Source organism: Papaver somniferum, chromosome 6 (genome assembly GCF_003573695.1).
Source record: "Papaver somniferum cultivar HN1 chromosome 6, ASM357369v1, whole genome shotgun sequence".
NCBI lineage: Eukaryota > Viridiplantae > Streptophyta > Magnoliopsida > Ranunculales > Papaveraceae > Papaver > Papaver somniferum.
In genome coordinates, this window is record NC_039363.1 from 18,556,658 (window position 1) to 18,583,324 (window position 26,667).

Below are 26,667 nucleotides of genomic sequence, written 5' to 3' on the forward strand. Positions count from 1 at the left end.
AGTCTATTTAGAAATACGACTTTTGTCTCAAAATAGGAGATAGAATAGATAGACTTTTGAGTGATATATAAGCTCAAGTATCCTCATATCTTTTATTGATGAAGTTCCACCAGTTCCTTGAGTAGTTCTTCGTCTTCATATGATGACTTACGTGGAGTCTAGAGCTCAACTACACTTTATTATCCTAGTCCAAGACTTATCTATAAGTAGACTAGAAATCAAGACATATAGTTTTGGAAACTAAACTTGACAAACAAGCTTGAGATAGCAATGATTGCGAGTTCGACCGATCAGTGCTCTAACAATCTCCCCCTTCATCAATTTTAGTGACAAAACTTTCAATACATATGGAATGCAAAATAAATAAACTTTTTAGCTTCTCGTCCACATGCTTGATCTCCTTGGTTCTTCAACATTACTCGAAATCTTCGTCACTTCCAAGTACTCCCATGATTCCATAGATGTTCAATTCAGCATCATAGTTGTTGAAGATTTGTATCCATAACAATGACAAAACGATAGCTCTCAAACATTGTTATACAATGTCATAGTATTATTACACAGCATCAAAGTTCAATTGTATTGCAACTTCGATAACAATACTATGGTGATATGTATCATTCCCCCTTAGTCAATACTTTCATCTCACATGAAAACCACTCCCCCTCACATAATGATCGAAAACCATTTATATTTTTAGTGTGAACTACACATTAATTCTCCCCCTTTTGTCAATAAAATTTGCAAAGGTACGAAAACTAGTGGGATCCTAATGAAATTTCCATAGAGATACTTCATGACCAAAGAAAAGTACATATCAACTTTTTAGAAGCAATCATATAGTCGAAACTACATGCATTCATCAAGGAGTTTATGAAGGTACAAATTAATCCCAATAATATTCCACAGCCGCACTCGCCACAAAGATATGGCAATTAAGCACAAGTTCAATTTAGAATTCTCCCTCATAAAATGTCATTCCCGAAAGAACAACAAGAGCGACCTTACTTTCACAAAAAAAGAAGGATTTCTTTGGAAATTAACAAATCTCATAAGAATATGAATTTGTATCCAAAATCTCAATTAAATTAACCACAAAAGAACTCATGAATAATTTAATCGGAATACTCAACCAAATTAACCACAAAAAAATTCATGATTAATCTAATTGAAAATGCTCACATAAGAAAACTTACTGAGCTGCGCAGTATTCACATAAATATGGATCAGGGAAGATCAATACTACAGAATAAACAAAGATTCATTCTATTTTCATCATTATTTGCACAATGACATATAATAAACTTAATCTTTGTAAACAAAAATTCATCATATCTTCCATCAATATTTGCATAATGACATAATAGGCTTAATTTTAGTTTGTCAAAAGTTCATTCAATCTTTTATCAATACTTGCATATCGATATATGAAAGAGATAAATTTCTACAACGTTTGGGACAATCATAGTTCACGGACGCAAACACACATATCCAATAACAATTTGCAATATTTCGAACCATAAAGATTAATAATACAAAAATCATCTTCCAAATAAACTTTAGAATTTAAACTAATAAATCTAAAAACATTGCAAGATGAAAATTATTTGAAATAGCTATGTGTACTCACAATAATGGCTATTCCAAACCCTAGTTATCCTTCTTAAAAACACAAGAATAAAATTCTCATAAGAAGTTTCCTAAATATTAAGACCTTTGAAAAATTCTTTATCGTCCCCGAAATCATTGTCGTCAACAGCCATTGGGACATAAGGTTCATAAAGGTAGGATTTGATATCAATAAACCTTCTTAACTGATGCCGAACCAGGGCCTTCTGAATTTCAAAAGTCTTAAGCACAAAATCCTTTATTTGTTGAATCTCCTTCCTTGTTTCCTTCAACTCTTCAAGAAAATCAGAAAACTTCTGAGAATTTTAAGGAACAACTCTTGGTTTCCTCACATATTCCTTCTTTTTATTTTCAAAGTTGGAGGTAATGAAGATCTTTCTTTTTCCTTCATGATTGATGGATTAACAATCATATTGACATCTGTTCCATCAGAAGACATGATGCTTGGAGTATCCATATGTATACGGGTCTGTGAGAGGAATTCACAATCTAACCTCAACAAGCAGTCTTAAGATATGAAGAGTATCAGAGAAGGAAAAAAGAATATAGGGTTACGAAACCTTTAAACACAGGTTCGTGCATGCACAACTCGCAACCCTATGAAGGGTAGAATTGTCGAGAATAACCCTCTTTTATTGAAATACCATGTAAGTCCTTTCCAATATCAACTAGATATGGAAGAATTCCAAACTTTCAAAACACAGCAAAGCTAAGAAAAAAAAACAAGAAATTTTTTTTCTTAAAGCCTGAGGTGTGCACGATCTTGTCTCTTTTGATCAGTCACATGAGACAAGATACACCAAACAACACAATCAAGTTGTGATGTGATGAACAACAATCTATCCACCATAAACTCATTGAAAGGAATTCATAGAATCATGTCTCCCATAATGTTTAGACCATACTTTCTTCTCTAGTGGTCTGTCTTATCTTTGGAAACTAACTTCTTTGAAAAAGATAAAATATTACATACCTCAACGGTTTTTTGAACAAGATTCACTCTTCATTGAAGTTTGTTGACATATCTCATCTTGTGTTTGTACTTGAAACACTTTGAAAGTTCATGACCCTTGAGTGAACAATAAGAGCATGTCAACGCATAAGATGATTCGGACGCCCGAGATGTGCAAGATGCTAAGCACATAGTGGAACCTGAAAATTTAGACAGAGAGTTTCCAACAGAAAGGTCGATTATTTCTTCCAGATTGGTTGGGTTCTCTTCTGAAATAATATCAAGATTGATGTATGTATTTCTACAATTATCAAAATCAATATTTTCACAGAGAAGTGCAACACTTGATTTTTCGTCTTCATTAGAATCATAGTTGTCAGACATTTCATCAAGAGTTGCAGCAAGACCTTTGTTCTCAGTGTATTTTTCCGATTTGTACACTCATTTACAAAATGACCAAAACCTTTACACTTAAAGAACTGAGACATATCCTCATCATCAGTGTCATCATTATCCCTATTTTTAGGAGGAACATGATTATGGGGTTTAACTGATGACTTGGGCTTATCTCTGGAGAACCGTTTACTTCTCTTCAAAAGAAGATATCTAAATTGTCTTGTGATGAAGGAGACTGACTTGTCAAGATCTTCATCTGATAAATAATTCCCAGAAAGAACATTTTGAGAGATACAAACACTTTTACTTTTGTCAACTAGTTTAGTGTTCTTTTGTTCTTTGAAGGAAACATCCTTCCCGGATTTGGATGTATGCTCATGATCAAAGATCTTTAGTTTCCCAACCAGAGTATTTCTGGAGAGAGTTGCGAGATTATGTCACTCAACAATGACATGATTCTTAGAGTCTTATCTAGATGGCAGCGATCTGAAAATTTTCATTACAATGTCCTTTTCAGGAATAGTCTTACCCAATGCGAAAGATGCATTAACAATTTCAGACTTCATCTGCCATACGAAGGTTTTCCCAATCAGAATTTAGGTTTTGAAGCCTAGATTCTTTATCACAAGTGTTCCCTTCAAATACGGTTTCTAAGATATCTCAGGCTGCTTTAGACTTTGTCCACGTAGTCACATGATGCTGAAGATATGGGGTAATGGCATGTATGATAGCATTTAAGCCGTCAGAATTTTGCTTTGCAGCAAGGATTTCTTCTGGACTATATATATCAATATCCTTAGGTATAGATACATCGCCTTCTGTACTAACCGGGGGATCATAGCCATTAACAACGCGTACCCATGTTTGAAAATCTCGAGCTTAAATAAAAGCACGCATAGTGATTTTCCACCACAAGTAGTTTGAACTAACGAAGACTGGTGGCGCGTTTATGGAGATAGAATTTCTATCCATGGAGTCAGATCGCTACAAACACAGACTTTTGAGGTCTTAAACGTGTTTTACTGCTCTGATACCAATTGAAAAAGCGGGGGTCTAACAACATCACCAGATATATCTCTTAGCAATTTGTATTGACTAACTCCAATATACTTTCAAGAGAATCAACTAGACAATTAGACTCAATCTTAAGAAATATATATCAAAGAGTTAATATCTCTATCTCTCAATTCAATCTGCAATCAGCAAATAGAAATTTGCGAGCCCGACTGAATATAAGAGACGAAAAACTTGAACGATATCAAAGACCAATGTTCAAGTATCAATCAATTTCAATCAACAACCAAAGGTTGGATTTACCAATTGATTGATCCAACACACAACCTGTGATATTTCAATTATATAACAAAATATAATGCAGAAAAGAAATAACACAGACACCAGAACTTTTGTTAACGAGAAAACCGCAAATGTAGAAAAACTCCGGGACCTAGTCCAGTTTTGAACACCACACTGTATTAAGCCACTACATACTCTAGACAACTACAAACTAACTTCGGTATGGACTGTAGTTGAACCTCAATCAATCTCACACTGATTCAAGGTACGGTTGCGCTCCTTACGTCTCTGATCCCAGCAGGATACTACGCACTTGATTCCCTTAGCTGATCTTACCCGCAAATAAGAGTTGCTATGACCCAATGTCGGAGACTGGATAAACAAATCTGTCTCAAACAAAAAATTCTATAGGAATAGATAAATCTGTCACCCACAGAAATACCTACGAGTTTTTTTTCTGTCTTTTGATAACTCAAGGTGAACAGGAACCAATCGATAACCCGGACTTATATTCCCTAAGAACAAACTAGAATTATCAATCACCTCACAATAATCTTAATCGATTAACAAAACAAGATATTGCGGAATCACAAAATATGAGACGAAGATATTTGTGACTTCTTTCTAATATTGCCTATCGGAGATATAAATCTCAAGCCAATCTTAGGATTGTACTTATCACGATTGAAACAACAAGATCAGATCACGCAACTACAGATAAAATAGTTGGGTCTGGATTCACAATCCCAATGAAATCTTCAAGTCGTTAACCTACGGGGTTTCGTGAAAAACCTAAGATTAAAGGAGAATCGACTCTAGTCGCAACTAGTAACACACAGGAGGTGTGGGGATTAGGTTTCCCAGTTGCTAGAGTTCTCCTTTATATAGATTTCAAATCATGTTTGCAATCAATGTTAGCTTAGTAACAAAGTATTCAATATTCACTATTAAATGAAAACTTGATTAGATTCAAGCTAATATCTTTCAACCGTTAGATCGAACTTTAGCTTGTCATACACAAATTAAATGTAACTTCATTTGAGTAATCGTACCTAAACGTGTACACTTAGTTGGTTCAACAGTAGTTAACCAAATGTTTATACATATGAGCACCTTCATATTAACCTTATTCATCTTCACCACAACTAGTTCAAATGACTTCAAAAGAACTAGTTAGAGAGTTATTCAATTGCTTAGATCTTATAGAAGTACAAACACAATCGAAGCCAAATCGGTTTGATTCACTTGAATCGATTCATGAAAATTATAGCCACGGCTTGCAAAGATTGCGTTCCTTATTATATAAATTTTTAAATTCATGAAAGAACCGATTTTAGAAAGTAACTTACTTAAGTATGCGTACAGGTATGCATATTTAAGTAACTGGATTTGAGTTTGTTTTAGTTTCCAAACTCAGCAGAAATTCACGGACGTGAACTTTCCGCCAGTATGCGTACGGGTACGCATACTTAGGTAACCTGATGGACTTTGTTTTGGATTTCCAAACACAGCTGAAATTCACGGTCGTGAACTTCCGTCAGTATGCGTATGGATACGCATACTTACCCAGTCTCCATCAACCATTTGTACACATACAAGTTTTCATACTTTAGGTTCCCAGTTTTTGGACTTATACACTAATGTGCAAACACACTATGCTTATATCAAAAGATGGTTACATGTCTAAACTCTCATTTCAATCATTGAAACTTTGTTAGAGTTTGTTATATAGTTGTTATTCACAAACTATTTTTCATCAAAGTGATTTTCAAGATATTGAAAATATCAACATGATTGTCGTCACGAGTAAAGATGAACTTGGATAAAGCGAAAGCTTACCAACATATATTTTAAGAAATAGATTAGCGAGATAAACTCGGCTCGAAATACCAAATGTGTATAATCGAAGTGTATATAGCAATATGAATTTTGTGAAAAAATATGAGATAGAATAGATAAAATTTTGAGTGATAGATAAGGTCAGGTATCCACATACCTTTTGTCGATGAAGTTCCACCAGTTCCTTGATTAGTTCTTCGTCTTCATATGATGAACGCCATGGAGTCTAGAGCTCAACTACACTTTACTATCCTAGTTCGAGACTTAGCTATAAGTAGACTAGAACTCAAGACATATAGTTTTGGCAACTAAACTTGACAAACAAGCTTGAGATAGCAACGCTTGCGAGTTCGACCGAGCAGTGCTCTAACACTTACATCTGTATAAGATTCTTCAGACGAGATGTCTTAGCTCGGATAAGGCCATCTAAGGCTTGTCTAACACGATTTAGGTTGTCTGATATTTGGCTGACGAGACTAAGGATGTCTGAGATTTGGCTGACGGGACTGAAGTCGTCCAAGACTTGGCCGACACGACTGAGTCTGTCTGAAATTCAATTGACGTGGCTCGGTTTGTCTAAGACTTGGACGACTGGCTGAGTCTCTCCGAAGTCAGCTGGAACATGTTCAAGAGAGGAATGGAGGCTTGAGTGCTTAATAATGTCTCAATGAGACTTCGACTCACTTGTCTTTGACCAACGTGTCTTTCAAAGATGAGTTAGGAGTCAATTGTGTCTGTATAATGGGGCTGACATGACCAGTGTATCTCAAAAGAATGTTCTAGGAGTCTGTCGAAAGGGAACATAAGAAGAATAACCAGCATATCTCGCGGGGATGTCCTATGAATTATTCAAAATCCTCAGTAAGTCGAGTCAGATCATAGAGTAGACATAACCAGTGTATCTCGCGATGATGTATTAATAATCATTCCTTGATCTCAAATAGGGTGATTCGTTCTTACAGGAGACATTGATGTCTCCGCTCCGAGTCATAAGTCTTTTGTGGACATTTTTAAGCATCTAGAGAGCCTACATGACCAGCAGTATCTTGTTGAGGATGTATACTAGGTATCATGGCATCATAATCAGCTGCGTCTCGCGAAGACATGCTGGATTGTGGTTGTTTTGGTTCATAAGTCTGTCGGGGACGTCTTACGTTCTATAGAACCTACATGACCAGCATTATCTCATCGAGGATGTTCACTAGGAACCACGACATCACGACCAGCAGTGTCTTGTGGGGACGTATACTATATATCGTGGATATGAATGCCTTGAGGACAAGGGCTAAATCTCTCCCGTGAGAGATGAGTTTTTTCCTAAAATATTGTAATGACACTTTTACCAGTTATCCGAATTTTACCATCTACAATCTCATAAAAATATGGCTGCTTATTTAGATTATGAGGATGATTTTACCCAAATTCAATCTCATACTCAACCTCAAACACAAAATGACGATTTTTATTAACCAAATCTTAAAAATGGATACAACGATGAGGAACCTTATGCTAATAGTACACATGCACACTTCTAGATGATGCTTAATGTCCATTTGGTAGGTTGAGTTACTCAAAATATTAAATATTTACAAGACGTTTGGTTGTCCAGTATTGGGTTCGGCTTAGAATTATTAGCCGAACCAACTAATGAACAATTCGTTTATTAGCTAGCAGCCGAACCTAACTGGTATGACACATAGATGAACAGTTCGGCTCATTCGTAACACAACACCTATTGGTCGAACTTCTATTTTGTATGTTTCACACAAAATTACAAGTTAAAAGTTCGGCCAATGAGAGTTGTTTCTTAATCAGCCGAACATGTTTCTGAATGTTTGATAGGTCCATAATGTACATGTTTAGAGTGTCAATTCAAGACTTGCTTTAACTATTACTCTTGCATATTAATTTTTATTACGTTTTTTTTTCCTATTGTGCAGCCTTTGATAGGATGAATCAATCAAAAAAAGTGGAAATTACTATAAAAGTGTTAAGAAAGTGAAGTCTACTAATGGAGAATACCAAGGTCCAAATTAAACTCATTCAAATCAAGGAGATCTTATTATCATCTTTAAGGGAATGAAAAGACGAAGACATCGCAAAAAGAATGAGGTCATTCCAATATCAAACAAATAAGTTATAGCTAAAACAAGATCGAAAGACTAGAGTCTACATAAAGAAGCTTGGCTGATAACCAATCAACAGGAGTCAGTCGAGCCTGGATCCTGCAAATCAAGATATTCGAAGTTTTTATAGAAAGATCTTTGTCTTGAAACTGATCTAATCGAGTCAGTCGAACCTGATGACCACATGGGATAAATTTCACTTGTCAGGTTCATCCGAGAAAGATTAAAAAGTATTAGCTGAACCTGACACTGTTCTGGAAAATATTTGGACATGAAATTGAGTTTTATCTTAAGAAAATACGGTCCCGAAACGATTATAAACTCTAACTTTGAGATCTCTATATAAGAAGACATCCAAAGCCCTAAGAAGAGATCTTTTAATCTTTATCATCTCTCTACACCACATTCTATCATTCACCTTATCTTCCATATCATAAAGAAGACATCCAAAACCCTAAACCGACACGCATCAATTTTTAGAAGAAAATCAAGTTAGAGGTTCGACTTATAAACCAAATAACGAACTAGGCGAACTATTTTAAATTACAAGTTCGGCTTATAAACAAACTATCGAATCAGTCGAACCTGACTTATTTATAGAACCTAGAGAAATGGTTTCAGGTTCGGCTAATAATTCAACTTTCGAATCAGCCGAACTTTACAACTTCAATGAGTTTTATATAAATACTAGAAAGTTCGGCTATCGCTTAGAAATGAATTATCATCCGAACTGTTCATAAGAACTTTCAGAATGAAGAACAATGAACAGTTCGGCTAATAATTCGTCTCACTTATCAACCGAACATCATTCTGTAAAACACAAAAAAAACTCTAGTTGGTTATTTCTGAATTAATATTCTATCAATCGAATAAAATAAAATAAAAGAATGTTTATATAAAATACATTATAATCCCCATTTCAGGAGTTGGTTCTTCATCCAGTTTAGTTTTTGCTCAAATCCTTCAACTTCTTCTTGTTCTTCAATTGGTGGATTACAAGAAGATTTAAAGTGATTGTCCACTGAAGGTCTATTTGTGCATGTCATTTTATAGTTCTGGTTGATCGATTATCAAATTTTCACGAATTGATGGTTAACTGTTAGGATGAAATTTTTTTGTCGACAATTTCGCGAAAGGGTATTGGCTAGAGAAGAAGAGAAGATGTTTAAGATTAAAACCGATTTTGGTTTTTGGTGTTTAAAATGATAAGGGCAAATTAGTAATATAAAACACATAAGGGTACACATGTCATTGCGTACCCATCATACACCCATTATAAACACATCCTAGTTGGGAAAATAAATTTGTACGCCTCTGAAACTTTTTGGTATGCCCTAAATCACGGTTCGTGCATAGGGAGAAATTTGAAATTCTAGTGTTGGATGGCCCAACTTTTACCAGAAAAGCCCAACAAACTTTTGATTTTACAATGCCTTCAAGTTGTAACACTATTGTGATTTGTGAGTCTGACACAGTCATGATCTAATGGCTACTGAGCAACATGTTTTACAACTGTTTGATAATGAGGCTCATTCCCAACCAGTCCACATTGTTTCCTGCGTACAGGTTTTAGCAAGGTACTTGAGTTTTGGTAGCTCATCAGGGTTAGGGAAATACAATACAATAAAGATCCAAAATAGTACCAGTTGTACAAGTAGGTAGGGAATTCTGGTATATGATTCTCCCTTCTGAATCGTTTGGTCAGTTTGCTGTCTTCTACCTCAAAAGATGCCCACATTGCTGCTGCTAAAGCTCCTAAAGATATGCCTTCCTCCAAAAAAGTCATTCTGTTCTCCTTCACCAACAAGAAAAAAAATCCACACCTGCTTTAGAGAATATTGAAGTAAGAGAGGCACAAACACGTTATAGGCTTATAGCTAAGGTTTTCTTTCTGTAGGATTCGGACGAGGGTTGTGCACTTGTGATATATCATAACAGCAGGTAAATATTGAAACACTTAAAGTCTAAAGACATATCTAACTTTCCATATATGCAGCTAATGGATGCACATAGCTGAGACCAGGGCACATTTGGGCAATCAGTACAATTTGAACCTAACCAAACCAAACATTTCTAATAAAACAACAACGTAGATAGGAAATACATCAGCATTTCAGACACTTACCTTTGATGAAACAGTAGAATATCATAAATTAACTTCAAAATACAACCTGAACTCCGGGGATGACATCCAGGGACCATATAGACTTCCCCAAATTTCCAGCCACCACCACATTATCAATCACAGTAATACTTGGAGTCCTTTACTGTTTAAGGATGACTGTAAACTGACTCCACATTCAAAATCCACGAGTTATTGTAGGGCCTAATGAGTCCACTACTGTTTAAGGATGAGACAATAATAATACTAGAGAGAATATGAGTATGAGCATCTCATCTCATCCTTTACCTAATCCAATCAAATGAAGCTGGTATACACATTCAAAAACACTAAAAATAAAGCGAAAACCTGATGAATGTGCAAAATAAACTTTGTAGTTGAGTTTGACCTTAATGAAGTTGTAAAGAATTTATAATGACATAAGAAGATTATAAACTAATTGAAATTGGAGTAGTTTACTAGAAATATTCACCTCTGGTTCTTTGTCCTTCTTAAGCATCTTGTGTCCTATTGTGCCTCCAAACAAGTACCAAAAGTAGGTGATATTAAGCTCCCTAAGAAAGCCCGTGTGAAGAACGGTGGCTTAATGCCATCGATTTTAAGTTGTCTAGCTTCTTCCTTGTTGAGATCATATATGTAAGGATATAGATAGTCTCGCTGAACCGGAATCACACCATTCCCGAGAGAGTTTTTCAAGTCAATATACCCAACTCCTCCAAATGCTTCGCCATCAATTATTTAGTCCAAGACTCTTTAACGCCATACATTTTCATCGTCCACACCTCAACACCAACCATATACATGCTACCAGTCAGGTAGAGGCAACCTTCAAAAAGCCACAAATTTAACACAGAAAATTTACGCCTGTCTAATAACTCTTGTGGTAGTTGGATTTCTTTGAATGTCTCGCTTACAAGATCAAAAGAAGCTATTACTCTTGGCAATCCACTGTCGAGAGTGGGACTTTCTACTCAATGAAAAATTCCATTGAGAAGTACTAGTTGCCCCCATGGATATAAAAAAGGGATGTCCACCATAATCTTCCGTGCATTGGTTCGAAATGAAAAAACACTCAATTCACTGTACCTAGATTGATGATTGACAATTCTTGCAAACTTATAATCCTCCGATTTCACATCATAACCGAATCCATACTGAATCATGGGATATTTGGTGTTTAAACTTGTTGATTCTGGTGGATCTGGTATTTTCCTGTGAACTTTGGTAACGGGTTCCAGATGATAATATCTTTAATCTCTGTTATGTAGCATATCAACCCATTACACACATCTAGAATCAGAATTTTTTTATATTCCACCGGATAATCTATCTCAATAACCTGAGTGGATACTGCTGATGATACCGAATCATAATCTGCGTAACAGATGTTGGCATCGGTGTGGTCAATTAAGATACCAGGATTATGATGTTTAAGAGAATGATAAAATTGTAGCTTAATAAAATTAGGGTTTGTAAAGAGATTATTAGACCAAGATTTGCAAACACACCTGAATCTTAAGAGAGATTTTAGTGGTAACCTTGTTAAGATGTTGATGATGATGTCTTCAGGAAGACTCGACATCATTCAAATTCTTGTTTTTCTGCTGCTGCTGCTGTTGCCTCTTCTGACGTTAGGGATTATAAAGGAGAAAGGAATTGGACAGCGTGACTAACAAATAGGGCAAAGTTAAAAAATATAAGGGCACCCCAATTCCTTAATCCTATGGGAGCCTTTCTTATCCCTAAGCATCTTTTTAAACAAATAGACTCTCACCTTTGTAAATTTTGGTGGGGAGAGACTTTAGATCCAAAAGACAAGAAGTTGCACCTTTTAGGCTCAGATATTTTAGCCTAGTTTGGTATTGTTGTGAGTTTTAGAAGAGCGCTTTTCTGTTATGATGTGCGGTGCGTTGGTGTGATGTGTTGTGAAAATAAAAAGGCACGACGTTTGGTAAACAATAATTTAAAAAGCGGTGTGAAATTAACAAACTGTAAATTCTGTTTGGTAAGCTGGTATTTCAAAGTACCGTTGATGTAGCTAATGACGAAAATAGACATGTTTTTTATAAATGCACCGTAATCATATTAAATTAAATTTTAATATATTTAATAAAATATAAGTAATATTTCGATATTTAATCATATTTAATAAAATATAAGTAATATTTATTTTGTTTATTATTATAAGTTTATTAATAAATAAGAAATATATTTATTATTATTTTTATCATTTAATAAAAAAAATTATGAATATGGTTTTTCCTAAATAATTTATTATTATTATTGTAATTAAATTTTATTATTTTAAAATAAAAAAATATAGAAGAATAAAATATAAATTAGAAATGTAGTGATAATTGTATAATATTCTAGAGTATAATTTGTCTTTATAATAAAATACAAGGTTAAAATAGAGAATTAATTAAATCAAATTATATGGATCCACATCTTCTGTTTTTCCAACTTTTAAAAGCTAGTGGTGAGTAGCTTTTAAAAGCAGACATAAAATGGAAGTGCTTCTCTCCAAAAGCACTTTGAAAAAAATTTACCAAGTATAATTTTTAGTAAAAATTTGTTACAAGTTTGTTACAAAGTGCTTTTGATAGAAAAAAGCAATCAAAGGGGGCTTTTATGTTCCCCGAAGGCTGGAGGTGGTTTAGGCTTCAGAAAGGCTGAATTAAATAATCTGGCTATGCGGGCTAGGAATGCGTGGAGAATTCTTGGAAAATCCTAACTGTTTGCTAGCTACTGTTCTTAAAGCTAAATACTTTCCTAGAACCGACTTCTTGAATGCTAAGTGTACTGGAAAGTGCTCTTGGACTTGGAAGTGTTTATATGCTATAAAAGAACTCATTAAGCCTTTCATCTCTTGAATTATGGGGGATGGTCAGTTCATTGACCCCTGGAGTGATAAATGGATACCCACTTTGGGTTCTGCCACACCCAACCCTTTAGTCCCACCTGACCCTAGTATTAAAGTCTCCTATTTAATTGATATTAATGCCAGAAGTTGGATTTTGTCTAGACTTAACACTCACTTTGATAATGCTTATGTTCAGAAGATTGTCACCATTCCCTTAAGCCAGCATTGCACTCTGGATAGAAGGGCTTGGGATCTTTCAAAGAATGGGAATTTTTCTTCGAAATCTGCCTACATTGGGCTCATAGGTCTTAGGCCTTCTCCTTGTAAGAATCTTTGGAATCTACACCAATAGTCTCATATCCAACTTAAAGAGACTGATAGAATATAACCCAATACTTTAGTGTCTGACTCCGCCAAAATATAAGCTTGAATCTTGATATTTCTAATTATACTTTCCAAATTTCTATTTTTGTGTCGGAAATTCGAAAATTCCTTTCTTTCCATAAGCAACATCATATTATAACTGGTAAGTTGTTCAATATGTAGTTAAGCCGTTCATCACCTTAATCTTGACTCCAAGCTTTTATAGTCATTGCAATATTACTATCGTAATTCCAATTGAAGTTGCATCCTTCAAAAAAAAATATCCAAAATTCTCTTTGTTCGCCACCATTCATAAAAAAAATGAGCACTTGTTTCATCTTCTTTTTCACAAAGCCGGCACACCCTATCCACATTCATACCTCTTATAAAAAGCTTGTCCGTCGTCATCAACTTTTCATGGTAAAAAGAATATATAGAAGTTTACTTCGAATGGGTAATATCGACTCCAAATGATCTCCAATGGAAAGCTAATCTCGCCGATTCACAAAGAGAATCAACACCGCACTTAATCGTAGAAGCATCAACCGCGCGTACTATTTATATCCGCAATCTAGAGTCTACGATACCTTCTTGAATATTCACCACTTCTACTATTGAATTTATGGAAATAACCTTCCTCATTATGGCCTGACAATATCTACTCTGATACATGAACTTCTATTTGATGTCGTTATTCGGAGTCTCATATAACCTAGCAACCACCTGCCATTTTTTTCTTAAAGATTCGAATGCCAATGAAAATTTATTGCACAAAATTTATCTCCAACACAAAGATCTTCTCAAAATCTAATTCCTATACTGATCTGAAATTTCAGGCTCATCATAAATATTGAGCCACACACTACACCCCTTCGAGGATTTCAGTTAAAGAGTTTCCCAACTGGTTGATTATAGATATTGTGCCACGCATTACACCCCTTTGGGCTTTTGGGTTGAAGAATTTCCCAACCGGGTGATGATTCTCTAAATTTCTCCCCAATTATATTTCTCCAAAAAGCATCTTTTTTCATCTTGAATCTCCACGACCACTTTTTTAGAAGCGTCGAGTTCATGTCAATTTCTTTTGATTTTACGATTTTGATTTTACGATTGTAGACCACATGAATTCTTTTCTGGTTAATATCATTCATTGTCCTGAAGAAAATTTCTTATTATTTTGTCCATTTTATTTGTGCAAGAAAGATTGATAGATAATAAATGGGCAACCAAGCCAATGGGCTTTTGATGAATGTCAACTTACCTTGTTCTCCCATTCCACGAAGAAAGTTTCGAAATACATGATTCAATAATTTTCTCCCACTTTTGTGAGCAAACAAACCTTGAATTGCATTACAATTATTCTAATGGGTAAATAGAGCCCAAATTACAAAATAAAACACTGAATTTTTGCGATTTACATACACATCAAGTTACACTACATTGTAGAAAAAGAATCTAATTAAAGAAATTCAAGTTTCTGCAATGTAATTAAAGAAATTCAACATCTTAACAACATCTCCCATTACAGGCCTATCTTTACTATGCTCACTAGTACATAAACAAGCTATTCTCAAAAACTCTGCGATTTCCCTTTCTTTTAACCTTTCTTTCCCAATAGATCCATCAACAATCTCCAAATCCCGTTTCTCCTTGAGCATTTTCTGCGCCCATGGAACTAACCCAATTTCCTTTCCAGTCTCAATTTTAGTGGGCAGATTCGGACGTTTCCCTGTCGCTACTTCAATCATCAAAATACCAAAACTATAAACATCTGCCTTGACAGTAGCAACCGTAGCACCTTCTTTATACTCCGGCGGCATATACCCAAACGTACCGGCAACTTGCGTCGATACATGGGAATGTGAGGGATTAACACGGCGTGCCAATCCAAAATCAGCAATATGAGCTTCAAATTCATTATCTAACAACACATTACTAGCTTTAATATCTCTATGTATAATTGGAGTTTTTAAGGTATGTAAATAACACAATCCATCAGCTACACCTCTGATAATCTTCACCCTAATCTCCCAACTCAATGGATGAATATCAATCTTATGTTCTTCATCTTCTTCAAACGAAGACGAGGTATCATGCAACCATTGGTCTAGACTCCCTTTCTCAATAAACTCGTAAATCAAAATCCTATCATCACCAGAAACACAATACCCAAGAATTCTAACAAGATTACGATGCCGGATATTCTTACCTAGTGTTTCCATTTCAGCCTGGAATTCCCGGAATCCTTGAAAAGCATCACTGCTTAGTTTCTTAACAGCAACGTTAGTACCATTAGATAATCTTGCTTTATACACAAGACCGAAACTCCCATCGCCTACGATTTTATTCGGTGAGAAATTCCTTGTTGCTTTAATCAATTCAGGCATTGAAATCCTATCTAGTGTAGGATCATATGTGGCACTTTCATCAATCGTAATTGGGACACAATTTTGATCCCGATCAGCATGAGTACCATTGCGGTTCCGGTTCCGCGGTTGTTGATCTGGATGAGGAGGTACTGTCGTGGTTGTTTTACAAAGAAGAAATATACCTGCTGAAATAAACATCACTGCAAGAAAACTAGCTCCTGCAGCTAGCATAGCTTGAAGTGTTGGTTCCATTAGAGACTCTGGAAATGGGAATTTGGAGAATTTTTTGGGGTTTTGATGATGAAGAGAAACGTTCTGATAATTTGACTGAAGGTGAGAAGAAGAATTAAAGAGCTGCCATTAACAGGTAAAGACCTTAAAAAGAAGTCTGCGAGTTGAAACGTTTACCGGTTTGAAAGTCTTGGTTTCTGCGTAATGCCATAATAATTGAAATCTGAGTGGATGGTGGGTTCGTTGAGGATACGTGTTAGGTGATGGTTGGTGGAGCATGTGAGTTTGGTACAGTGAGATGTAAGGGAATAGTTTAAGATTGAGACACAATGATTGAGGAAGAAAAGTCTCGTCTTTCGTTAGTTGAAGTATCAGAGGGGCTAATGTTTTCAATCACGTGAGTCACTAACACCAAATACGATGTTCTCATATGGAAATCCACAAAATTATCAAGGGGCTCAGACTCCGACTCCTCACCGTTGATCTTCGCCGGCGACAAAGTCCCATTTTTCAGACGTCAACTTCCGTAAAATAAAAATGGAAACTAATGAATTATGCAGGAGAACAAGGCCGGCCATGAACAGAACACATGCTCTTCACTTGGACATTCCTACAAATCCTTGCATTTTTTCCGGGTATTCGTAGTGACCAAAATTTTAAAATGTCACCATCTGGTGAACTGAATCTACGCTAATACATGACTTGACCATGAACGTAATGAAAATTAAGCTAGATTACAAGACCAGACAGCAGTTGTACGCTTATAATTTTCTAATAAGTGGACTTTTTATACCCATTCAACAATCTCATGTCTTTCTTTCCGATAAGAAATCACATGGAAGGAACCAAATTCTGGGACGTAAAGTCTAAGGCAGTGTTTTATTTTTTGAAATATAGATTTTATTGTTGTTTCTACTCCTGAAAGTATGAGGCTAAGATGGAACCAGAATAATCTCAACAATAGCTTTTGGGACCATAGTGTACTAGACTTTTGGGACCATAGTGTACTAGACTTTTCAGGTGAAGCATCTACACTAGATCCATGTTACTGAAACCAAACCCATATCTGGGATTTTTAGATACACTTGTTTTGGGACCAAAAATCCCAGAACACACTTGTTTTGAGACCAACCCCAAGTGTCAGATAATCCCAAAATCCTCTGAGATCAAAGTAACCTTGATTCCAGATACTGTACTACATCAAACAAACTGAGCGGGGGATATTTCGTTTTAAAAAAATAGACTTGCTATAAAACTTGATATTTTCATAAAATTCGAACCATGGTTGCTTATGAGCCCCCCATAGTTGGTGTACTACACGAAGAATATTTTGAACTGTGTAAAGAGGCTTTGATAAGTACCTCAAGAAAACTCTTCGACCCTCTCATAGAAGAGCAAGCTTGCATCAGCAGCTAGGACAGCTTTTTCTGAAACACCCCACACATCTGTATCTGATACACAAAACCATCGCGCCTTTGAACTACCTAATTGTTCAGCAGAGTCTGAATCATCTGATGACCTCTTGACTCTTCTGTAAACTGTATAATGTCCACTACCAACTCTTCCGAAGTGCTCCACAACAGAAACAAGGCGATACATGTGACTCTTTGAAGAAACGACGTGATTCTTATTATTGATCTGCAGTCGCACAAATAAAAAGATGAGGAACAACATAGAAAAAGATGAAAAAACAGTTAAAGGCATGTGTGGACGTGAATAATTGGAGCTAAGACATTGGTTAACAGAATATAGCTCTCAACCAACCTTGCCGTCACGTTGTAGAGGCATGTTGTTGGTGAACTCAGGACAAGAACCTTCTGAACTGTCCAAACCAGATTTTGCCTTCATAGTTTGATCGCATCTATCGTGTACTGGATCAGTGGTATTGCCCAACAAATCTACAACTATAGGCTCCGAAGGAATGTTTTGGTTTCCCTCATTCTGTCCATGTATCTGCTGTAGAGGCAAATAACCTTCAGTACTGCCCACATCAGACTCTTTCAACGAAGATCGAGGATGCTTACCATCCACAGAATCATTACCAATGCCAACCGCATCTTCAACTAATGGTTTTGATGAGGTGTTTAGGTTGCTTTCTCCAGTATGTCCATGTATTGGTTGTATAGGTGACTCCATCATTTCGCAGTCTTCAGAATGGTTATCATCAGATTCTATTCTCGAAGCAAGAACGTATTCACTATCTGAAGAATCACTGATAACATCCATCACATCTCTAACAAACGAAATATTCATGTTTTCGTCTGTTTGAACACTTGTTCGGTGAGCAAGCGAGCCCTTCAACACAGGATAAGAGACCCCCTCAGTATGAGATGCACCAGTTTCTGGTATCGAGGTATCACCAACAGAGTAATTGGTCTCATCAATCTCATCTGCAACTAATGGTTTGGATTGAATTTTTACGTCATCTCCCACTGGCGCATACAGTTGTTGCATCATTTGCATCGGAAATTGGTGGTTAAAAATGTTAAAGCGGTTAATAAGAAGGTTATGCTGATTCACTTCCCTCATCTCCAAATTCTCACCCAAGCTTTCTTTGCTGACTCCCGCCACAGGCTTTATGTATGGGGATAGGTCCAAAAGCATTGGAAAAGGAATGTGGCCCTACAATCATCAGTAACCAGTTTAAGCTAAGCAAAGTCCATAACCCCAAACCAGTTGACTGCAGAATTCTCAAAGTTTTGTTCGACGGAAAGAAATGATTAAATGTAGAGCCAAAGGTCCAAAAATAAGACTGCATTAACTAAAAAACAAGTGCAATTCATCAATTCACCACTTGACCAAATTCAAGATAAGGGAGGGGTGAAGTATCAGCCAAACAAAACAGCTACATCCAAATACTAGAACCCCAGAAGTGATCTTCAAGATAGAAACTTACAAGGGGTATTTAGATCTGTGACAACTGTTAAATCTTAAGATTGTACCTTATCACTCCAAAAGAATTAAAATGAACTAGTCTCATATTATTTGGTAGATAAAACTAAGGCATGTTCGCAGATTATAACAAAAAATAGGAATATAAGAAAATAATGGGTTTCATATCTCAGCCAAATTTATTTATCAGATAAGTTCAATGTCCATAAAGGTAGGGAGATTATTAGTGCAGATAACTAACCGGATTATTGAACTGGAAAATTCTAGAGTGCTGAGCATTCGCATGCAAAGTAACAAGCAAACTAGTACTAGAGCAGTGACAGTGTTAAGCAATAGACAATCATGTTGATGAAGCTAGTGATAAAGAAAACACATGCTTTAGTTGAGATGAGGCTAGATAGGAAGGGAGGGTGAAACAAGATCTATATAACCAACTAAATGTAACGATTCACCACTAACAGTAACAGTGCCAATTCTATGCATAGACCACCAAAGTCTGGTAAATCCTTGCTAACAAAAACTAAGGACGGAAAAGGGTTTCTTCCACAAACATATGCTGGTGGTTAATCGACCTAGCTACCATCATTTTGAATCCATAAATAGTTACACACAAAGATAGCCTGGACAAGAAAAATGGAGTACCTGAAATTTGACTAATTCACCAAATGGATTCATTGAAGCACGCTGAAGATGGATGCAAAGAATCTGTAGTGCACATATATGATAATCAAATTGTTGGATATGCATTGACTCAGAGTCTAGTTTTGAAACCACATTTCGTATCAGAAACCAAACTGGCCGAAGGTTCCTCACACATTCAATTCATACCTTTGGGCAGCGCACAATACTTAATTGCTTCAGCGTACGAGATCGTTGATGTGACCATGGCACTTCCTCGGGAAAGAGATTCCTGCACTCACATGTATCTTCCTCAACACAAGAATTCAGTTTTTCGATCTGTGCCTGCAAAACTCACCAGATTAAGCAATATTTCTAGCGATGTATAAGCTAGCGTAGCAAATTAGAAAACAGTCTCAACTACATGGATGGTGTTGAGAAGTAAGATTGGGACCCAAATCGATTGAATAGGCCATCCCTGGCCAAATTCCAGGGTACCAGCAATTACAGTCTACTCAATACTCAACAGATAGAATGGCAGAGACTACAAAGAAAAGTGAATCAAAAAGATTCAGTTCTCTCTATCCCTAGACATATTAGCATCTTTTTTGTTTTTGTTCTTTCTTCTGTTCATTAATTAATTATTTTTTCTCCAAACAACTCACTTGTCTTCAAGCTCATTTACGTGACTGAACAATTTGTAGTCTTAGCGATTGAGTATTTCTTCTGCACTCCTTCAAAATATAAATATATAATGCACATAGAATAGGTTTCAGGTTGTCCAAATTATCCTGCAAACTAAGTTTTATTTTGTTGAATCGATTATCTTGTGAATCATGTCTTACTCTTTTTAAATCAATATTCGAAGAGAGAACTGAGTATCTCGATTTCTTTACCAACGCAACTTTGTCATCTAGGAAGAGAGGAAACTAGTAGTCTAGTACTATTTGCAGCTTTGACCAATAAGTCAACATCGGTCTGATGACATATAATGTAAGTATTTTAAATTTAACCATCAGCTGGAATACCGTATACACTATATTTCTGGGCTAATCATACAATACAGAGAGAATTCCAGGCTTCAACTCGTATTAGAACTCCTAGTACAGTTCCTTTTTTCTTTTAGTACAGATTTAAGCACAAAGTTGCATTGTTTTGTGGATAAGTGGATCATCAAACAATAACCACTACCAAGGAATTGAAGTAACCCATCAGGTGAAAGCTAAGTAGATAATTTATGACTTCGCCGAATTGAAATATCTAAAGCTTCAACTTAAAAACGAACTACCACTAACCAAAAAGTATAAATACCTTGTGGTTTCCATCAACAGTAGAAAAATACTTTATTCCAGCAATATGCCAACACCGGTTGCAACGGTAGTTATCTATAAGCTCAGCAGCAGTGAACTGCTTCAAGCAATGCTCAACTGAACATCCATTGATCTGATATTAGACACAAGTGGATAAAAAGTAGAAGCAAGTAAGTTGCCACACTGCAAATTATCCACAGCAACATGACAAGAAACTGGAAGACAAAAAAAGACAAATAACTCTAAAGAACAGACATGGGTTTCACTACAACCTACCAATGGTGTGAGAGGCAAGCTGATGAAGAACTCAAAGTCCGCCGAAAGCTGAAACAGAAAATGAAAGGGGGAAAACGTTAATGAAAAGAAGGTTGCAGAAGCACCACAAGAGATGAAGATGGATGAAGGTAGTCATGGGTGTACATGCAAGGGGGGAGGAAATTTTGGGTAACAACTTTCATCCATGAGAACTACCATGTAGAGAGATCTCAAGCTTTAAGGTTTTATATTTTATTTTCCTGTAATCTATTGTAACTAAAAAGTTTACATCCTTGGTCAGGATTGATGTTGATTTTGAGTCATACAAGTATCTGAGATGAGACCGTGCATGTCTACCATGCTAATCTCTTCTTCAAGAAAATAATTAAACATGTAAAACTAAGTTTGGAATGCATGATTGCATGTGCTAGGACAGATAAGTGTGACAGCGTACAAGCATCTTTCCGGACAAAGTGTTCTTTAGAGCACAACTTGACCTGTGACGAACAGCTTTTACATGTTAAACTGCTCCCAAGAATGCCATTAAATGGCCCGAGGAGATCTTGTTGCCACCTTTCCTGTTCATTTGGACCAGATTTCCTATTCGGATGCAAGATCTTGCAATGAGGAAAAGCAGATAGTTCTGCCAGAGAACCATAATTTGGAACATAACTCTCCGAAGTTTCATCTTGTAAAGAAGACAAAAGGTGGTGCAGTGCCTCTGCTGCATCCTACAGGTGAATTGGAAAAAGAATTAATAGGCATGCCATGCGGCTACTATAATTAAAATGCTTACAGATTAAAAACTACAAGTATTCACCTGTTGCCTTGTCAAGTTGAAATTAGGAATGTACTGGTCCATTGCATGCATCACTTTACGTGGACTCAATATCATCCTTTCATCGCAAGGACTGCACAATTCTGAACTTTAACAATTAAAATCTTCTAAAAACAATGACTAAATCTACTTATAAGATTTTGCTTCACATATTTTCATTTTTAACAGTAAATTTCTAGAGAGGGACAGTGCATAGCAAGCTATCATCGCTCTAGCCTTTAGAAGTAAAATAATCACATCTGAATTGAGCACCTGACTTAGTCCACCGTGCAACTTGTATCTTTTAAAAACAAAAAATCAACTTGTACAAACAGAAACAGACATGCTTCACTTGTATCACCAATAAGATAATCCATCGTCAAACATTTTAGAACAACTCTAGTCAAATTTCAAGACTAAGAACTAATGACATAAGCTTGTGTGAACTATCATACAAACATTCTCCAAATGAGTATGAACTTAACATCCACCAAAGCAAAACTACATCATCCATAGTCGTTAATGAACATAAATTTGAATAATACACCACTAAGCATTACCTTTGAATAAGTTAAACAAAGACGCTGATAGGGGCATATTCTCAACCCGATCATCAACTGAAAAGTCATCTCTCTCAATTATATTCTGAAGAAATTCATGAAAACAATCACAACTAGCCAATGCCTGCACACACATAAAAACTCAAATTAGAAAAACCCTACATAAAAACACACACTCATTTCGACTTAAAAAGAACTCATACCTGCAAAACAACATTCAAGAAACAATTGTTGCCAAGATTCTGCAACCCAGGAACCAACACTAAGCTTTCTGAAGACTCATCATATCTATCAGGAGTCTGTGATAACCCACGTAGAAATCCAAACTTTCCATCTCTTATAGCCATAACTAGACCAGTAACACCCAAAACACCAGCAAGTAGATGAAATTGAGATAGAGAAATCCAATTCTTTCGACGCAAAATTCGATATCCATGTTTCATATTGTGTATAAAACTGTTTATGCTAACATCTTTTCTCATCTTCATTCTCATTTCTAATAAGACCTAGAAATAGGTGCCCTTCGGATTTGGAAAGGGATAAGTAGAAATTACACAGAATCGGAAATGGTCAGTTAGAACTGAAATTGCGAGAATCTCAATAAAAAAACCCTAGAAATTCTGGTGGGAAACCTAGAATTTGATTCCCGAGCTTTTTTGTGGGGAGTGCTCAAACTGTCCAACTTCTAGTTCTTGTGTTGACGCCGGATAGTTAGTTAAACATGTAAACCCCACGGTACCCACCGCAATCTGTATCCACCGCTCAGAGTCTGACTAGGCTGAGGGCACCCGTCCGAGTCTGACTAGGCTGAGGGAGTAGTGTACCCTGATTTCTTGTTCCAAGACGAGAACCATCGAGTTGGCGGTTTTCAAGCTTCCACCCATATAAGAGGCGGGGAATCGATAAGCATAAATCCAAGACTAACATATGTAGGCGGTGGTTTTAGGGACCATTGTTCTTGTTCAATATAATGTACACATCTTTTTGACGTCAACAATAATTGTTGTCCAATTAATACGTCTTACGGATCGGTAAAGAGCAGCAATATCGTTTTTATTTTCTTTCTCCAAATGTAACACTGACACATTCTTCTTTTTAGTTCGCTTGCCATATCTCCTTTAAAAGCTTATAGTCTGCAACATTTTGCAAAATAAATCAAATGCCTATTTGATATAACTAGGATCGGTAGAACTTGGTAACCAAAATTTAACGGAAAAACAATAACAAACTTTGAAGGTAATGCTTTTTCTTTTTTTTTAAGCTATGAATTCAGTGATACAATTTATTTCTTCTACCATTTTTTGTTTTTGCTTCTATTGTTGTAGAGCCCTTTATAATGGACTACGACCATCCTAAACTAGGCAAACTTTTTAGAATATGAAACTTTTCTAAACTAGGAAATTGTAAGAGATGGAAACTTTCGAATTAGTATTACTAAAGAGATGCTCACTCTTGCATATTCAGTTGCAACCAAAGTCTTAACCATTTATACTCGTGTATCATGGTTCTTCTATCTTTAAAAGCTTGAACTCTTGTTCAAGTTAAAACTGAATGTGTGGAAATTCCACAACATATTTCTCCTTGTTGAACTATTTTTCTTTGCTAGGAAATTATCCAACATGCCCCACACGTAAATGACATGACCGTCTTGCGAGCATGGGAATGCCCACTCACCTTCTCGTCCAATCTACATTCTGTACCACTCTCCGAATAAATGTCTTCAGCTTCGACTTCAACTATTGATTATAAACTCTTGAATCACGGAACTTTGACAACTTGTACTCCTTATTCTTTGATTTCTTGTTGCTTGAAACCTCTTGATGGATTTCTTCTTCTCTACTACCTTGATTATTATTATTTTCTATTTCATTTTTTTATCTTTTTTTTTTAAATGAATAGGTCGTAGAAAAGGGACTTTAGCACTTGATTCCTCATAAATTGTATTACCTTGGTATCATAAATTTCAAAAACTTAGATCTTTTGCTTTGTTTTTTTCACTTGGTTTGCGCTTTGATATTCGATTTCGACATTTCTTTTATTGCTTGTAAACCCTAAACGTTTTCAACTTCTTCATAAATTTGATGTTGCTCCGTTTGTTAATGATGATGATGTGTTTATATTTCTTTTTCAAGAGAAGATGGTGCATCCTGCAATTCAAATTACAAGATGATGTTTATTCGAAATTCTGATATCACCCTCATGATTGATAAAATTATCACTCAAGAGTTCACAAAATGGTAAAAAAAATTGAACAGCTCATGATTCGACCTGGAGTTAGCGCGCATGAAACACTCAAAAACGGATGATGTTGAAGATTTGGTGCCTCACTCTTATTTTTTACTAGTAATCGCCATTAATGATTGATTAGCTTTATTGCATTCAATTTGTATCTAATTTTCCACCGACAAGGTTAGGTGCATTAAGATTACTCTCTCAATGTCTAACAAACCCGAATGTGGTTCTCTATGACTTCTAAGTTCGGTTATTTGGTAAGAACTCTGCGTGTAAACTTAACAAAAAGTATACTACGTGACTCTAAAATCTATAAAAGTTAAAGGTTCATACAATTATTCACAACAAATTAAAAAAATTCCTAAAAAAGTAAAAAAAACTCTAACCAAAAAACTAAAACTCTTCATGTAAATAGTGCCCCACACCTAAACTTTACATCAATGTCCTCAATATAATTGACTCTTCCAATGTAATATCAAGATGTGAAATCAAAATATGATATGAAAAACTAAGAAAAGTTAAAAAAGATAAAGAAAGAAATTCAAAATCGACAGTTGCCTACCTTTCAGCGTTTAGTTTAACGTCATCAGCCTGACCTTGTGGTTATCTTTCACACACCAACAATCTTCAAATCTGAGGATCCACCAGGATAAAAATTTGCAGATCTAATATAAATGGGGATTGTTAAAGCATTGCTCGGTTGAACCCATGCACCAATCATTCGTATGTCAATTTTGGTTGCCAAGTTTAGTTCTGAAACTCATAGTTGCTTACTTCGATTACTAGAGTCAACATCGTTAGGTTGGACTGGGAACATGGAAATATTGAGACTTTCTCTTGTTACTCGTGAAGAACCTGAAGATATATTTGCAACAACGAAGATAACATCTTTCAGTTCGAGGTTAGTAACTACATATTTGACTTGTTTCATTTTTATCATTTTTTATTTTGAGTTAGCATTATTATAAATATAACATACGAAGTAAAGTTTATTTACAATGAATTTTGTATTGGTGACTTGGTCCTTATACTATGATTAAAGTATCAAAAAATGATATACTACAACTTTAGTATATGGAGCATTGAAGTATTTCTTATATATTGCATTGCACTAATTGGTAATTCGTCATCATTTAGTGTGTTGAACTTCCGGATGAATCTCATACCTCGAAATTATATTTAATCACGTAGTTTAAGGAAGTTGGCTTGCGAAACTTGTTTCGTAGTTAAAAAAGTGATTTAATGACCTATTCCAAACACCAATCTCAAATAAAGATTTATTTTTAACAACTAATCTCATGAAAGGATCTCAACTAGGACCGATCCCTAGTAAGGATCTAGGTTAGGACCGATCATATATGTATGACCGAAATTCACACTTTCAGTATGTATATTGTCTTCGAGTTTCCATAGACGGCGAGGGTTAGGCTGGGAATGTTTATAAATTCCAACATGGTGATTTGAACATGTGTTAAACTCTAATATCTTAATGTTCAAGTATTTCCCTTTTATATTAAAGGCATGGTCTTGAAACCGATTTTTCAATATATTTTAAATACCGAAGTTATATGCTTACCATATCCCAAAGGTTTGCATATCTATAAGTATTATATTAGTAAAGTACATGGCCGTGTGCTAGCTAATATTAGTTGTCAACTATGAATTATTATCAGTATTTGGAATATAATTGGTAATTGTTAATTTTAGAAATAAACATTCATTGTATATCTTAAGAATTTTCAGAATTGATAATACCTTGTCTTCCGATCAGGCCTTGGTCATAATACTATAGATAGT

General features: G+C 35.6%; 2 protein-coding genes and 1 long non-coding RNA gene across 7 annotated transcripts; all 3 read right to left on the reverse strand.

Moving 5' to 3' along the window:
• Positions 1–9,552: 9,552 nt before the first annotated feature.
• LOC113287105 lies at positions 9,553–12,069 on the reverse strand. Of its 4 annotated transcripts, none has more exons than XR_003329712.1 (3): positions 10,833–12,069; positions 9,882–10,526; positions 9,553–9,794 (listed from the first exon to the last, which is right to left on the reverse strand). It is a non-coding gene; the product is annotated as an uncharacterized LOC113287105 (long non-coding RNA). The 4 variants fall into 4 exon arrangements; XR_003329713.1 differs by having other exon boundaries at positions 9,725–10,526; positions 10,833–11,734; positions 11,869–12,069; XR_003329714.1 differs by having other exon boundaries at positions 9,725–10,519.
• Positions 12,070–14,970: 2,901 nt separating this feature from the next.
• LOC113287108 (phytosulfokine receptor 2-like) lies at positions 14,971–16,379 on the reverse strand. Its single transcript, XM_026535784.1, has one exon. It carries the CDS (start codon positions 16,205–16,207, stop codon positions 15,056–15,058), a length of 1,152 nt encoding a protein of 383 aa, XP_026391569.1. The 5' UTR covers positions 16,208–16,379; the 3' UTR covers positions 14,971–15,055.
• A 668-nt stretch (positions 16,380–17,047) lies between these two features.
• On the reverse strand, positions 17,048–23,332 carry LOC113287106 (ubiquitin carboxyl-terminal hydrolase 27-like). Of its 2 annotated transcripts, none has more exons than XM_026535782.1 (10): positions 22,842–23,332; positions 22,639–22,762; positions 22,082–22,182; positions 21,759–21,992; positions 21,283–21,330; positions 21,008–21,139; positions 19,907–20,041; positions 19,721–19,783; positions 17,951–18,808; positions 17,048–17,824 (listed from the first exon to the last, which is right to left on the reverse strand). In XM_026535782.1, the coding sequence occupies exons 1-10, from the start codon at positions 23,130–23,132 to the stop codon at positions 17,549–17,551; spliced, it is 2,262 nt and encodes a 753-aa protein (XP_026391567.1). In that variant the 5' UTR covers positions 23,133–23,332; the 3' UTR covers positions 17,048–17,548. The 2 variants fall into 2 exon arrangements, with proteins under 2 accessions (XP_026391567.1, XP_026391568.1); XM_026535783.1 differs by having other exon boundaries at positions 17,050–17,824; positions 22,082–22,172; positions 22,842–22,853.
• Between the last annotated feature and the right edge of the window lie 3,335 nt (positions 23,333–26,667).